Genomic DNA, 16,752 nt, shown 5'->3' with positions numbered 1-16,752 from the left:
TGCTCCTCTGCTGATCTCTACAGCAGCAAGGGAAGCCTGCTGCAGGCAAGGGAGTAGAAAACTTCATGCAAATTGTTCTCTCCTTGGAGTATTGATCTTAAATGCCTGCTAGCTTCACATTGAACAGGTACAAGAAGAAATAACTGATCTGAGAGTTTTCAGCAGCTCTCACCTGCTTTTTGTTTCCTTTTGATCAAAATATTAATGGCACAGAAAGCTGAAGAGGGAAACTGGAAAGAAAAGGTACCTAGAGACTTTCATAGATTGACAAGCCCATGAGATGGAGATGCCAAACGTGTGGTAAGAGTTGGGATCCAGACAGTGAAGCACCCAGCTGGACGCATGGCCTGTCTGTGAGTCCTCCACTACAGCCATTTTAGTGCTGAACCAAAAGTAGGGAGAGAGTCCCCCCACAGCCAGGCGAGGAAATGACAAATCGTTGTCTAATTATTGCTTGTCTTCTTGAGATCACCTGAGGTGAGGCATGAGCGTATCAGGGGGTTTTGAGACTTTTCTTTCCCTCCTTCCTCCCCACTAGCAGTGTCTATGTAGTGCATTGTAAGGTAACAGTGATGGACAAATAAAATTTGCTGTTTCGGGGCTCAATCCGTTGGCATCTCTGCTTGGTGTGATCACAGCCCTTCCAAGTGACCCAGCAAAGGAAGAGGCAACTGAAAAACAGTGACAACCTCATGAAAGATGATTTCATTGTGATTTGTGGCTTTCAGACAACTTCAGGAGAAGACGTCCGTGACTTTGCCAAGGTACTAAAAAACAAATTTCGAACAAAAAGATATTTTGCAAAGCACCCACGAATGGGCTACCTGCCTGTGCAGACTGTCTTGGAGGGAGACAACATGGAAACGTGAGTAGCTCTGAAGTATCTAAGTAGCAGTTCATTTGGTACACTCTTTGAGCTCCCCAGCTGGTGCCAACTCCTTTCACTTCCTAAATGCATAAAGCCTCTTTATGTCTTTCATTTCTGTTTACCTCACCTGGCAGGAAAACACAAGCTGGGCTTCCAGTTGCCATTGCCTTTATCTGCTTTCACCTGTCCTTATACAGGAACTTAGTTTCGGCTAGCAAAAAAAACCAAAAAACACTCACAGTCTTACTGGCAGTCTTACAGACTTCTAAGTTCAATGCACAATTTGGAGGCTAATGATACATTCATTAAATTTTTATTTTCTTCCAAACGAGTATCTTTCCTTGGTTTTATTTTTTTAATTAGGCTGCGGTGTTTGTGACCTTCCTAGATGATTTCTTCTTTTCTCAGCCTATAAATTTAGTCTTACTAAAGGACTTTGATGTCTTCATGAAAAGGAAAGAAGCAGTAATGATGCACATGAAGTAATCAATGACTTAACCCAGTTCCCTTTGGTTTTTTACATGTTTAATCAGTTGTTTAATGGCAATTGCACGCAGCTTGTTCTCGCTCTTTCTCTTCTTAAATTTTAGATTTTGAGGTTTTTTTCTCACTTTTTGGTTGGTTGCTCTTCACAGCCATTCATGTTGGTCTGTTGGATTTCTGCTTTTTAGTTATTGTGACTTTTTTTTTTAACTTTCTGTAATTATTTTGCTGCTGAGTTTCTTCTGCCTTTCTCTTCACCTCCTCATTTTTTGTCTTGCAGTCCTGTTACTCTGATCAACTTCTGGCCAGTAGATTCTGCGTGAGTACTTTTGCTGAAGTGTGCTGCTGCTGCTACTGCTGCTGCGCTCCCTCACTTTTTCTTTTTGTTTATTTCTTTGTTTAGTTTTACATGAGATCATTTCTTTCTTTCTTTATGATTATTTCCTTTGATGCACTCTCTGAAGGAATGTTTTGATCCCAAATGAGTAGATTGAGATAAATCCTGGAATTTCCAGCAGTCATGGATTTTGCACTCTTTCTGGAGTATGTATTCTTCATCGAATTAACAGGGGTTTCGTGCAGACCTACTAATGCTTATCAAAGTTTGTCATTTTAAAGCCTGTGTTTCTGAATAAGTGTCGATCCCTCTGAATGTATACTAAATGCTTTTTGAAAGACAGAGATTGAACTTGATACGGATTTAATTCAGTTTCAGGAATGACAGTTTCGCAGATAAAGCTATAATTTGGTTTTATGTGCAACCGTGCACACTCGAGTGCCCCAGTTAATCCAGAGTTCACTGGGTATTTTATTACAGTCTTTTAGATACATTCAGATTTATGGAGGCAGATGGAAATGTTTACTGTATTTTTCAGAAGTTAAAAAAGCAAGGGTTTTCAGCTGTGTAAGAGATTATCATTCTTACACCACTCCAGCACATGCATTGTCTTACTGTTGTAATAATAGCCTCAGCATAAACTAAAGATAGATATATACTTACCATTGTGGCATTTGATACTTCTAGTGTTACACAGATACTTCTAGAATAATGTTAAATAAGGATTAATATTGATAACTATGACAAACTAATAAATAGATTTTTTAATATTTCTATATGGTGAAATGTATATGGCTTGCACTTCCATTGAACTTTTTGTAGAATAAACAAAAGTGATATGTATACATTGGAATATTGATTTATAATTTTCACTGGGAGCACAAACCCTTGGAAAGCTAAGGGGAGTGCTCTACCTCTAGGAAATTTAAGCAACCAAGAAGCACATCTAATACTGCAAACCTCATATGGCTGAGAATTCACCCACAGAGAATGCCAAAATTCTGGAGCCAGACTGAAATGGAGGGGCTTTGAGCTTGAGGATGCACTTTTATAGATGCAACTATGGATCTAGATTCCTTATATTTCAGAACAATTGCAAAGTTCAAAGTAACATTTGAAGAAACCTTGGATCATGTGGAATGCCATCGCTGTGTCTGACAGAAGATGAAATTAAGCTGTCATAGCATGGTTAATTTCCAGTTACTTGTAGTAATAACATTGTGGTGGGCCTACACTGATAGCTTCTCACCAAAGATTTGCTCTTATATACTACAGGGAGTTTAATTCACATGTAACACTTGAGAAAACTTGAGAAATACTGAGGTGCAGGATTTGTGCAGAGAGGTTGCACTTTCTGTCAGACTAACTCAGATATCTCCTGGAGCACAATCCATCCATCTGGTCTGACAAGGAAGCAGAAAAATAAGAAATTAATAGTGGTGGGAAAGAATTGCCCTTAATTTTGTTCTGCTAACTTTATTTCTTTCCTTCATGCTATAGCACTTGACCTGCAATTCAAGCTATTGAGCTACCCAGATTTAAAGCTGTTTCTTGGTTACAGGGTGATTCCAGCTTCAGCAGACAAACCAGTTATCATAAAACTTTCCCATGTTTTCTACACTCTTGCCTTTTTCTGGTGCTGTCATGCCAGTTCTCTGGTTATCCTTGAAGTGCCTCAGAAAAGCATCACCTGGCAGCACTCAGCAATGCTAGTGCTGTTCTGACACCAACATGTGGTATACATGGAACATAAACAGATAATTTTTTTTTGTTGGGAGTTAATGGTTCTTACTGCTTACCCTGTATTTTGCCCGGATACGCTGCTTGCCAGGCATTAAAGGGACAGTTCGCAAGTTGTGACAAGTTGTATCTTTTTACTTGAACTCTGCTGACACAATGATACAAATACAATTTACTTGTTTCTACCACTTTCAGGAAGCATCAACTAAAATTCTGAACAAAGAAAAGTAGCCTCGTTCTGCCAGCCAGGTCTCTGGGGGTGCAGGGAATTGCAGGAAGGTGGTGTTTGCCACTTGGTCACCACTAGAATTCACAGGCTGCTCCTGCAGACCCCAGCTTGAACAAGGCAGCTGTGGAGCCATTGTAAAAGGGATGATTATCTTGGCTAAATATTGGCTGTAGCACTCAGCCTTCCTGCTGACTGTTTGAGCTGATTAGGTGTGCTGAGTGTGTGTGCTCAGGAAGGACTGTGAGCTGTAGCACAGGTGGTCACTAGGAGTATGTAAAATACAGCACAGTCATTCTCAAGTTTGCTCGGAGCCTGGCAAAATTACCTCTGAGCAGCTGAATTCAACAAAAAGCAATGCTTCTCTAGCAGGTTTGCTTTCTTAAGCAAACTTCTAAAAAGCTGTTTGAGGTGTAACTCCATTGCAGTATGTTCTGAAGCAGAGACAAACCTGGAATTGTAGCCTCACTCCTTGCTTGCAGCTGGCAGAATCAGCTCCAAGAAGTTACACAATATTGTGTTACCTTTTTTAAAATATATATTTTTATATATATTACACCACGTGGTCACTTTTGAAGTTGCACCATAATTTCAAAACAGCAAGGATGTATTCATGCAGGAAGGCCTTTTTGCCATGCAGTACTGCAAAAAGAGACATCTCATTGCCCAGCCAAGTGCTGTCCCTTCTTTCATACTGGTACAAATACATGTGCTATGCCAGGGTGAGAGGTACTAAGAGGATGATCCAACTCAAAATTGAAACTACTTTTAGCACATATTTTCTAGTCTATGCACAGTAATGGCATCAGCATTTGTGTGTGTGTTGAAAACAGGACCTCTTCTTGCATTGATGGTACCAGTTAAAACCAGCTTAACATCTGGTGTATGACAGAAAATAGAAAAAATTAGGGTAACTTCAGTTTATCAGAATACCATCAACTTGCTCCATGATACACTGCTCTAAAGAAATTGCATCCTTTTCCCCTCCCTTCCCTGCATGTTTTTTACACAGAAGGGGATACTGAGTCACAGAGAAACAGATGTCCATGCACTGAATCTCTGCTGCACTGAGGAACTCTGTGAACTGAGTATTTGTCCTCTGGTGTGCTGTAGTAATGCTTGAATATGTAATGAGTAAAAGTAGAGGCCAAAGCTCATTTCAAAGACAAAATTAGGTTTGTTATACTTGGCCTGTAATGTCTTAAAGAGGAAAAAATTTGCTGTTCTGTGAGGAGAGGTATTGATTATGACAAATTCTGTGTATCCAGCATACAGCTGTATGAATTCAGAAGGATCCTAATCTAGAGCCCCTTGGAGGCTGATTAGAAACCTGGAAGCTGAGAAGTCCAGTAGATTTACAGCAGAATTGTCAAACTCCTAACATGGGAACATTACAAAACAGAAGATTCTTACAGTTTTGGTTTATGACAAGTAAATACAAAACCTGTCAGCTTGTGCAGTGCAGTACAATCACTTCTGGGCAGTCCCAGCTTGAACCAGAGTATCCAACAATTCAAAACAGGGAGAAACTTCTTCCTAAATCAGGAGTTCCAGAAGGAGAGTCGGCAGAGGTGAAATAAAAGGCAGTTGAAATTTAGCAAAAGTATAAAATTGCCATACAATTTAGGAGGCTGCATTACTTTTTGTTAGTCTGGCACCTCTCTATACACACAAATTGGCTAAATCCCATGTGGCAGCAAAGGGTGCTATCTGAACTACATAGGCAGCATAATTTAATATTGATGTTTTCCAGAGCTGAGGCTGTAAGAAGCTATACTCTAATTGATGAGAAAAGTCCTATGAATTGTTTTCATCAACAGAAAACTGAAGACGACCTCATGCCATCTGCCAGGCAGAAAACCCAACATAATTTAGTGTCCCCTGTATAACACACTGTACTACCATTGAGATTACAACTCTTGAAAGACATTAGGTAAAATCATCAGTATCTGCAGTGTGTTATTAAAGGCTCATTTCAGACATTTTATGCTTCTTGTATTTATTTCTAACTGCTCGTGGAATAATTCTTAAAGGCCTTTAGAGTGGGATGTGTTGGAAGCAGGCATTGTAGCAGGGTGGGAGGCAGAGGAGAGGTTCCCAGCAGGATTTTGGCAGCCTGTGCAGGGCTGCATGTGAAGCAGAAATGCCAATGAAGGAGGCAGGTGTGAAGGGAAAACCAGGATGAAACCTCTTCTATAAATCCTTTGGAAAAGGCTTCTTTGGGAGTTGGTGTGAAGAAGAGTTGTGACAGCAGATGGATTGCAAATGGTCAAAACCCCAAATGTGGCACCACAAAATGTTGCACCAATGGCTCGAGGAGGCACACACAGCACCTGGAGTTCTAACTTGCTTTTTATCAAACATGGCATAAGGCATAGAGATGTGAGGGTATAGGCATAGCTAAGTGTCTTTTTACTTTTAAAGGGGTATTGTTTGTGATTAATCAGTGTTTTCTGCCTTATAGGCCTGCCTCGTCCCCTCAGCTCTCACACGATGATACTCATTCACGCATTGAACATTATGCTAGCAGGTATGAGACCAGCTGGACGTTAGGCAGATCTTTCTCTAAGATTACCTTTAAAAGAAAAAAAGAAGAGCTAGAGGCTACCTGAGCACTTCTTAAAGAAACAAAATTCGGGGTTTTGCTTTCCAGGCTCTGGGATGCAAGAGCATCGTCTGTGGTTGCTGTTAACCAGCCTGTCCTAACTTGCATGCCAGAGCACCTGTGTGGGCAGAATTGGTCCTTAGGTCCCTTGGAGTCCTCATTAATCTGTGCACTCAATTACTGATATTTTAATAGGACCTATGGTGACATGACAAGAGTTAGTGTTTTAAACTAAAAGAGGACAGATTCAGACTAGGTGTAAGGAAGGAATTTTTGCAATGGGGATGATGAAGCACTGGTAGCAGGTTGCCCAGAGAGGTGGTAGATGCCCCATCCCTGAAAACATTGAAGGTCAGACTGGACGTGGCTCTGAGCCACCTGCTTGAGTTGAAGATGGCCCTGCTCAGTGCAGAGGGGTTGGACTGGAGACCTTTAAAAGCCTCTTCCAACCCAGACCCTTCTATGATTCTACATAGGGTTTAGTTTTTAATATGGACCCTGATATAATAGTACAAATGAGAAGAGCAGAAACCTCCAAACTCTCATATGAATCTCAGGTGTCATTATAATGTTAATTCACCTCATGAAATACTTCAAACAGGATTTTTCCTTGATTTGGAGGATTAAAAAAATGATATATCACTGCTTTAGTTCAATTATCTGCTTTCATACTGCTCCTAAGAATCAAAAACTGGATTAATTGCGCAAATATTAAAATGTTTTTCCACCATGCAAGTAAATTTTCAAAGGTTGAGGTAATGAAAAATAGTTATTCTGGCCTCTTTCTCTCCTCCAGTATCACCTGATCAGGAGAGGTGTTTCTGAATTATGCAGGACGTCTAGGAGGGACTGAGTGTGAAAACTAATGAGAAATGACTGATTGTTACAGTTTTGACAATGACATTGCCAGGTACAAAGCAATTTGTGTAATCCCCTGGCGTCTTAAGGCTTTTCTTTGATTTTGGAATTAATTAATCAAGGGAAGTTGGAATATAACCTCAGAGAAAGGGCTGAAAACTTGGAAGTGAGTTTATCCAGGCCATTGTAACAAACAATCTTTTATGATAGCTTACTGCAAAACCTTTTGGTAATCAACAGCGAGCATAAATTAATTTGAGTTTCAAATTCATCAAAAACATCACGCTCTTTAATTCTTTCCAGAATGTTAGAACAAAGTTTTTGAAAAAAATAATTGGTTTTAATGAGTCTTGTTTATTTTTCAACAGGCTAGCAGAAATGGAGAACACCAATGGTTCTTACCTAAATGACAGTATTTCACCTAATGAGAGCATGTAAGTAGGCTGTTTTTGTGGTGTTGACAAGTATTTTCTTGGCAAGGCTAATAAAGTGCAATGCAATTTTGTAGTGCTGAATTTGCATGGCCATGTATCACATCTGGTTCAATTTAATGATGTGCTCATATTCTTTCAATTCTTATCATAGTGTCTGGATTAATGGCTTATAGCTTAATACTAAATTTATACAACAAATGATTGATACCTTCAAAATTAAAACTACTAATTTCTTTCCAAAAATTACTGATACATTCAGCAAATAATTTCCATAGTCAAGATATGGTCATCATCTGATGAGTTCTAAGGACAAAGATACAAAAAAATCCTTTCTATCTTAGTTCAAGCTTAGTCATGGTTAAATTGCAGTAACCTAGAAAATGTTGGTGTGGGAAGAGTGTCATACAAAACATAAGTGAGGCTAAACAGAAATCTTTGGTCTATAAATACCTGAAATACATTGCAAGTGTAAGGCAGGAGGGACCAATCATCACCGTGAAATACTAGCAGTAGTAAACTGTAAGTTGAACAGATCCCTGACAAGCATTCATTGTATTACTTTAAATATAGAGTTATAAGTATAAGTTTAGATTTTTAAGAAGTGGTTAAATCTGGCATCTCACTGAAATCCTTTGTGATTCTCCTCCGATATTATTTTTGGTCTTGTTTATTCTCTGAATAAAAAGACATAGAACTAACTGTGAGTAATGTTTCTGAGGACAGCATACAAGCAGCTACGTCATGGGTGTGTTTGAAAATTTGATCTTGGTTCATTAACTGTGTAGGAGAAGCCATAGCATAGATTCTAAATCAATCAGATACGAAAATTTCAACTTCTCTTTTATGTATTCTACACGATTTCATCCTTATCACAGTTTAAGGGATAGATTTTTTTGAAAATTCAGACAATTAAATTTGTAGCAGTCCTTTACAACACAGCATTCTGGCCAATTTTAGTTCACTTAAATTGAAATTCCAAATTAATATAATTTTATGAAGTTGATTCTGAGCCTGTGGGCTCATAATGTTCTTGGATAGTGATAAAGCTGTTTCTTTGTTTCAAAATAGTTTCTCTGTTGACTTGGTAGGATTGTTGCCTACCAGTTTTGAAAGAAAATTCCCTGTAGGACCAAGTACATTGTCTTAATATGTTGGTAAAAGAGAAAGTTAAAATGACACCTCAAAATTAATATTGATGCAATATCATATAGTTTTGTGCAGTTAATAGAAACTTTGTTTCCAAATCATATGTTAATTTTGTATTATTATTGATAGTAGTAATGCTCTAATAGATGGAATTTTGTCTTGTCCCACTGAAATATTTCAGCGTCCTTGTCACAGAAATCATGCATACATTTTATCTCTTGTATTACACTTTGATCTTACTGTTCAGTTCATTTTTTTAATTGGAAGTTGTACTAGCATGATTCAATTAATAAGTTAACTATCCAGTTTGTTCCTCAGTTCGTACCATTAAAATGAGAATAGAACTGTGCATTATGAATTTTGGAAGAAATATTATCCAGATAGATACAAATTGCAGCTAAATCAAAGCTTACTATGAATTCACAACTGTTATTATTTCAGTTTTGCTTGTCAGATTATGCATAAGTATTATTTCTTATTCTTGCAGGGTTTGGATTATTTGGCTAATCAGTACAAGTAGAGTGATAGATGGAAATAGGGAAGGCAGGACATGAAAACACAACATATATATTTATATATCCCAAAACATTTCATTATGTAGTGTCACTGTGATGAAAGTATCTGTGCAGGCTGAAAATCACACAAAAAGAGTATGCTTGTAAAGTGACATTATACTGCAATAGTTATGTCACTTGTTCACTCTTAATTCACTTAAAATCCATAAGAATATTTATAAATGCAAAGCAGTGGTCTGAAGGAAATCACAGTTGAAGTGCTTCATGAAAAGTATAAATTTAGGAACTGGCAAGCCTCTCCTTTTGTGAGAAATTAATACTTCTCTTTTATCAGCTAATGTTAATGTGCTCTACATTGCTTTGGCACTCCTGCAGTCATAAAATTGCATCATTAACATTTTCAGGAACAAAATGAAAACAAGGAAAATTATAATTTTTGAACAATAACAGCTGTTCAAAATGCCTGTTAAATTCTGGTTTAGAAATATAACAGGAAAAAACCCTAGACTGACTAGACTGAATTATTTTGTTCTGTGAGATCTCCAGCAGTAGTGTCATTTTTATTTACCCTGTCATATGGTGTCAAGGGAAACCTTTCATGGTTTCTTGGTGACTGCTGGTGTAAGTTGCATTGCTTAGGGCCTTGGATGCATTTCCTGAGTACCTAAACCACACCTAAAACAATCCATGTAGTTCTGGGAGGTGATCAAGGTTTTCAGAATTGTATTTCCTTTTCTCTTCCAGAGATATTTCTGTTTCAGATGCCAGGCAGCTTCAGGGGCAATAGAAATAAAGAAAGAGATCATATCTATTAAACAGAATATATTTGTATTCTGACAGTGTACATCACATTTAAATTTAAAAAAAGCCAAACATCTGAGTGGAAAGTAACATACTTTCATTATATTAGGGGTTTTTTTTACCTAATTTAGAATTTTATAGAGAAAGAAAAGGGTAAATAAAGCACACACTTATTACATAAGGAGAGTTTGTAGGTACAAAAATAAATGCATTGCCCTTGCTTGAATGACCCTTCCACAATGCAGATCAGGTAGCAGAAGATTGCTTTTTTTTTTTTGCAAAACAATTCCTGATTGAACTTTGTCAAAAGAGGAGAGCTGAGGTTGTCAGCTGTTGCAAAACTTGGCTTTAAGTGTCTGAGAAGCAGAGAAGGAGGGAGGTGGTCTCTGCAGAGAAGGAAAATTACCAGAGACTCAGTGAAACAGGTCAGCAGATTTTGCTTTAAGGTGCATTGCTCTGCTGTTGGTTACAAAGAGTTCAGCAAATCTCTTTGTAAGAAATGAGAGGCTGGGAGTGAATCATCTCCTCATATTCACTGTGAAGTTGAAAAGAAGGAAGGGAACAGCCTGTTTTATCCTGCTCTGTCTTCCAGCGATGATGAACACTTGTTAATCCAGCACTACTGCCAAAGTCTGAACCAGGAGTCCCCCCTGAGCCAGCCCCGAAGCCCTGCCCAGATCCTGATCTCTCTGGAGAGTGAGGAAAGAGGGGAACTGGAGAGAATCCTCGCAGACCTGGAGGAGGAAAACAGGTGGGTTATACCACCAGCTGCTGAACTTGAAATAAAAAGTCTGCAAAATACTTACACTTTACAGTTAGATGGAATTCAGTTTGGTAAATTTTTTAGGGATAAAATGAGTTATAAAACTGCATTTTCTTCTGACAAATAAGTAATTTCATAGTGGGTAAAAGTTGGGCCCTCTTTGTCTTTGTTTGGTGTTGCTCGTTGCCATTTCTTTGGTCTTTCAATACAAAGTATCATTTACTACTTCTAATTTCAAATTTAATTGAAGTTATCTTCATTAATCACCATATAAAAACTCCAACTGGATACTTGAAGCATCACAGCACTGCAGTCCTCTTTATACAGTACTCTGGAATCTTGAAGATCTTGACCCTGGAAGATTGGTAATTACAACTGTGAATTACTAAAACAAGACTGTAAGATGTAAATCATTTAGTTCTACCATAAAAACGTGGTTTGTTTGTCTTCTGCTATCTTCAACTTTTATAGTACAGTCTATTAGAATTTTCATGCTCTTTTTTTTCTTGCTTCTGTAAGAGCTAGGTACTTGTGCTTACATTGAGGTTTTAATGCACTAATCATTTACCTTAGGCCTGTCAAGGAAATAATGCAAGAATTGGCAGTGTCATAGATCTTCTCTCCATGTATGTCTTCTTCTGATGGTGCTAATCAATTACAGTGGCTCCATCAGAGACTTTTTATCAGGAGGGTTTGGGAGAATGGAGGCATCAAGAAAGAGGAAGATGTTTCACACACAGAAAGCTGCAGTAAATAAAACTCTTGCTCACTGAACAGCAGGGAGATTTTGTTTGAAACAAACCACAAACTTCCTACCACATAGCACATAAAGCCCAAGTACTTTCTAAAGTGGAGAAAAATCAGTATTTTGAAATGAGACATCATACTTTGCATTTTCAGGACTGTAGCTAAGAAATACCTAGTAGCTAGTACAATACAGATGATAAGATAACTTCATTTTCAGGAGATGGGTGTTATTTTTTTAAACAGTATTATGTAGTGAATAATGGAAGAAGGAAAAAAAAATTGTAATGCTTTTCTCTCTGTATACAAAATAAGCTGCCTAGGAGAAAGGAGGGTGACGTTTAAAGCAGACTAGTTTTTGACTTTTGAAAGGTAGTATATGAAAACTAGTATAACATGGAGTTAGATATCTAAATAAGCTAAAAAGCCCTTTGAGAGTTCATGCCTTAAATTTCTGCATGGGCTTTATTTAATTTAGCAATTACTGATGGGATGGTAAAAGATCTCTGGCAGGAATTACACCTTAAAAATACCTGGTTTGAGGTTTGCCAATCCTAGATTCAACTAGAGCTGTAGTCTGTAAGGTTGTTTTTCTCATTTGTGCTGGTTGAGACACAGTAATGGATGGGATGCCACCACAGGCAGCCTTGCCTTTTGTGGGTGCTCAACACAGCAGGCACAGAGAGCTCTGTCTCTGTCTCACAGCATGGAGGTCACACTGCTCTGATTTTCATTGATTATGACAAAATCATGACTTTTTTTTCTCTGTAAACTGCTATAAATAACTTCTATATAAAATGTAAGGTAGCTGCTGAAAAGTGAACAAGTTCTTGTTGTCCTGGTTGCTTGTCACAGCCAGATAACCATGAGTTTATGGATGAAACATTGATTCCTGTTTAGAAAAATAAGCTCTTCAGACAGGATCAGTCAGGAGGCATTCATGTAACTTACCTGCTTTTAAAAAGTCTTGTCCTTTTAGATTTCTATTTCCTAGTCGTTCTCCTCCATCGAGCTTGTGCAAACCTTTCTTGGCTGTTGCCAAAGGTAATCAGCAACCTGACACCTAATTCCTTGTGTGAGCCTGGTTCCAGTGAGTGAGCACATCTTCCTTCCCATGCAGATCCTAAAACACCCTCCATGTAAACTTTTATCACTACCTCAGGATGAAGACATTCCTTTGTTCCCAGGGTGCATCTCCTTGCTGCTGCTGGGCTGGATGTGGTGCAGGAGTCCCCCTTTCCTGCCTATGTTGACATAACTCCGGTTGCACACACCTGTGATAACTTCTGATAACTCAGGTTTAGCTCTCTCTGCTGTGTCCTGTACGACTTTTACAGTAAGAGTCAGGGCATGCTGTCACTTCTCAGCAGCTCCCAGCACAGCAGCCACAAGTGATGCCTCAAGTATCAAGTAGCAAGAAGAAGCAGTGCTGTGATACTGGGAGCACCTCATTGTCATTTCTCTTTTTCTTCTGCTCTCCACGGTTTCCTGCTTTTCAAAAAAGCCCTTTTCTCTTTTGCTTTGTCTCTTTTGAGCTGTTGATTGAATTCTGACCTCCATTTGGTTTTTAGCCGCGGTTTCTGGCCTCCCAAATATTTCCATCTTGACTTGATACTTAAATGAAAAATATTCTTTGAAATTGTAATTCTGAGGTTTTGCTTTTGGACAGTTTAAAAATTCTGTTGCCTATTTTGAATTCTTCTGAAATGCATTACTTACAAACTAACCTAGCTGTAATGTAGTTCTGACTGGGATTTTGTCAGTTCCAAGGACCTCTTGTTAGATATTCATTATTTATCTGCTAGCATTTTAAAACCTTGGTGCTCTTCTGTAGCTTGTAAGTATGACTTTCTTAAATAATGTATTGCTAAGATTTGACTGCTAAATAATTTATATTTCTTAAAATGTGAGCATTTTAGAGAATATTTTCAATGGCTGAAAATATTGTATTTGAATTTTAGGTCTTCAGGCTTATGCTCAGTTTTGCATTACATGGAATATTGTGATAAGACTATTTCTGTATTCAAAAGACAAAAAACAATCTTGCTATTGAAGGCATTATTACTATATTGCAATATAAAAGAAAAATCCAATTATAAAACCCTCTCAAAAAAACAGTTCCCCAAGAGTGAATGTGTTTCATAGAGAGAGAGAAGACAAGTTTTGTTGTCCATCTAAAGCAATACATTACATGGGTTATACAATAGGATAGGCAATACTGACTAGGATTTACTGTAGTGGCATTAAACAGAAAGCATGTGATTCTGCAGGACAGTAAAAACTTTTTGCAAAGAGTTAAAATACCTTCCTGCTATTTTAATGAGCCAGGAAAGTGGATGTTTCCTAATATTTTAGTTGTATTGAGGTCTTGGATGTAAGAGGGAGACTTCTTTCATGTTCTCTCCTCTTCCTCTCAGCTCTGAGCTGTCCTATAACAAGAACTAAGTAAATGAGATCTCCAGCCAGAGCTATTTGCCATTCCTTTGCTTTTCCTGACTTGCAGTGAGAGTGCAATGGGCTGTGTGCCACCAGAGAAAGCACTGACACCCTGAATCTCAAAGCTGCCCTGTTTCGGTGTTCATTCAAATCTGAAGAATGATGAATGGACTCCTCACATAAGTTCCTTCTGTATAGTTGCCAGCAGCAAGAAAGTGATGCATTTCTAAACATGCTGTGGCTCCTTTTGGTATTTGTTTTGGCACTGAAGAAGGGGAACTAGATCTTCTGAGTGTGGAGCATCCTGAGTAAACAGTGTCACTCTAGTGAGGGACAGGGGGTAAGTGGTTCAGTTACCATCTTTGTCTGTTTCTTCGGACCACTAATTTTATGTAGGGAGATGAGAAATAACATGAATTCACAAATTCTCAATTGCCTTTGAGAGGACTGCTCAGCAAACAGAGTCCACCAGGATTTCTGTCACCAGGCAATTAATGCTGCCAGTGATAATGTGGTTAATAATTCATTCACTCTTTACTACTCAGCTCTGTACAGTTGCATAAATCAAGGTTACACTGCATGCTTCCTATGTTACTTTTCTTCACAAATGCCTCAAAGAGTTTCAGACATTGTAAATGGAATATATGGGGGTTTTTTTAATATTCTCTTACTGAAGAAGAGTTCATTTTCCCAGTGCAGCAGCATTATTTGTTTGTTTGTGACAGCCAGATGTCAAAGTCACCCAGCCTGAGCTGTGGTGGAGGCAGGTGAGGTTTCCATGTACTGCCCGTGCTTGCTCAGTTGCATTCATTTAGAGAGGAGCATGTTTGTATGTCCCCTTTCTCTTATGTCCCATTTTATGGTGAAAATGTCAGAGAGTGCCTCTCCTCAGGACCCTGAGGGCTGTGGGCAGTGCCTCGTGTGCCTGGCTCACAGCAGCAGTCCTTTTCACCACAACAGCTTAAAACTGTTCCAGAGGGAGGGATAAGAGCCATTTGTTCTCTCTTAGGATATTCTTATAGCAGTTTTCAAATTCTTTCCTTCTTTTTTGATTTTCAGCTTTTTTCCATTATGTTAATACATCTCTTCATTGTTGTATGTTTAGATCCAGTTGTGATATTATTGGTTGTGTGCACTGCACATCACTCTGTACTCTGAAGCTATGATGAATCTCAGTTCTCTGAATGGAGGACTGTGTAGCTGGACTGAAGAGGTGCAGCTGGAAAACTCAGTAATACAGGTGCACTGGACAAACCCACATGCATCCTTCAAAATTCCATTCCTTTGTTCCAACAGTATTATAATATTTAATTACAGAACTCCCAAATCCAGGCATGCCTCTGGTTGGAAAATATGCAATATCTTTTATATGATTTTTTTTTCTATAGGCTTTCAGAAAGATTTTGAAATTATTTTTATTAGACATTAAAGGATTTTTATCTGAATTACTTTCTGGTCCTTACTTGTATTTCAATACCACAGTTACTGGAAGGACTTCTGTATATTGATATAGGTGATAATTGCAGATTTCTTTGTAGCAAGGTATCTGATTATGTTGTAAGTATGACCAGGTGCATTTATTTAGTTTCCCCTAGGGTGATGTTTTATCTTTTGCCTTACAGCACTTCAGACTTTTGAGTCTGCTGTTTGTAGAGTATTGCCTGTATTGAGCATCTGGGAAATTCCTCACGGGGTAGTGATAGACACTATCTATGGACTTTGTGAAAAGCAAGCTTAATGATCATTCCTGTATAAACTTTAGTCAGCAATAACACCATGTCATGTTCATTCCAATTACCTATTCTATTTTTATTACTTATTTACCAGTTTGTTCAGCTAGAAATATCCAAAGACATTGTCAGGCAGAAGGCATAACTTACATGACAATATCTATTCCCAGTCTAGATAGCCTTTTTTGTATAGATAATTTACATGAACTTGAAACTGTATTTCATTAAAACAAAAAACTTCATTGGGAAAAAAACCCCTCTATAGTTGTCCCTCTTTGTGTGGGTTTTAAGGAAAGAAATCTTGAATTTTGGAACAGTCTGAAGTTAAAAATGATGAGCCCTTGTTTTTTAATAATTTAAAATTAGTGCAGAGGAAGGATCATGTAGGCCAGGCATCCCTTAGGGGTTGTGTTGGAGGGAGTGTCGTGGTCTCAGGTTAGGACATGTCCATCATGCAGCTGCTGAGGAGCACAGGGACCTTTGAAGAACAGTCAGTGGCTTGTCTGTCCTTGGCATTGCTTTCTCACCCATGTGAAATGATGTGTCCTGCTTTAGTTCCTGTTCTGGTCACAATAATGTTCTTTTAGAAGTGTTTTTTTTGGGAGGTTTCCGAGGTGCTGTTAAGCTTCCAGACCAAACTGTCAGAGTGTGTTGTGGTTTGCAGGCAGAACTGGCAAAAGGTGTCTGTTCTCACAACCTCAAATAACAGCAAGTTGGAAAAAGTAAAATCTGGGTCACTGCTCGTGATGAGTAAGCAGTTACCGGAGCGTCGGGCTGTTTTTCCCCCTCTGGGAAGCTGTAAAAGAACATCATAGCAACAAAATCCCAGTGCAGTTTGTTAGGCCTCCATTGCCTGTGAAGTTTCTGCTACAAGTTACTATTTTTGCTGTTTTGGACTGTTATCTTTAGCAAGGTTTCAGTTTCTTACCTTCCATCCTTTCCTTGCGTAGATTTTTTTTTCATCTGGAACACTATAGATCATATTAATCTTTGGAATGTTTTACTGATGTAAAATTGGAGTTTTATGGAATAAAAGAACAAGTTCAGCAGTGCCATAAAATTAGTG

At 38.3% G+C, this 16,752-nt stretch overlaps 1 protein-coding gene across 19 annotated transcripts in view; it reads left to right on the top strand.

Moving 5' to 3' along the window:
• DMD (dystrophin) overlaps positions 1-16,752 on the top strand; it is a 1,142,416-nt gene that overhangs the window by 1,103,464 nt on the left and 22,200 nt on the right. For 14 of the 19 annotated variants that reach the window (XM_088160350.1, XM_088160356.1, XM_088160354.1 and 11 more), the window contains 5 exons: positions 729-865; positions 1,632-1,670; positions 6,119-6,184; positions 7,486-7,551; positions 10,606-10,764. In XM_088160350.1, coding sequence (XP_088016476.1) covers positions 729-865; positions 1,632-1,670; positions 6,119-6,184; positions 7,486-7,551; positions 10,606-10,764 — 467 coding nt within the window. The remainder of the gene's footprint in view (positions 1-728; positions 866-1,631; positions 1,671-6,118; positions 6,185-7,485; positions 7,552-10,605; positions 10,765-16,752) is intronic. The other 5 variants (XM_088160355.1, XM_088160351.1, XM_014878030.2 and 2 more) reach the window with 2 other exon arrangements.

Source organism: Sturnus vulgaris, chromosome 2, assembly GCF_052056855.1.
Source record: "Sturnus vulgaris isolate bStuVul1 chromosome 2, bStuVul1.hap1, whole genome shotgun sequence".
In the NCBI taxonomy this organism is placed as follows: domain Eukaryota; kingdom Metazoa; phylum Chordata; class Aves; order Passeriformes; family Sturnidae; genus Sturnus; species Sturnus vulgaris.
The sequence above is the reverse complement of the archived record's forward strand: the minus strand, read 5'-3'. Positions and strand labels throughout refer to the sequence as shown.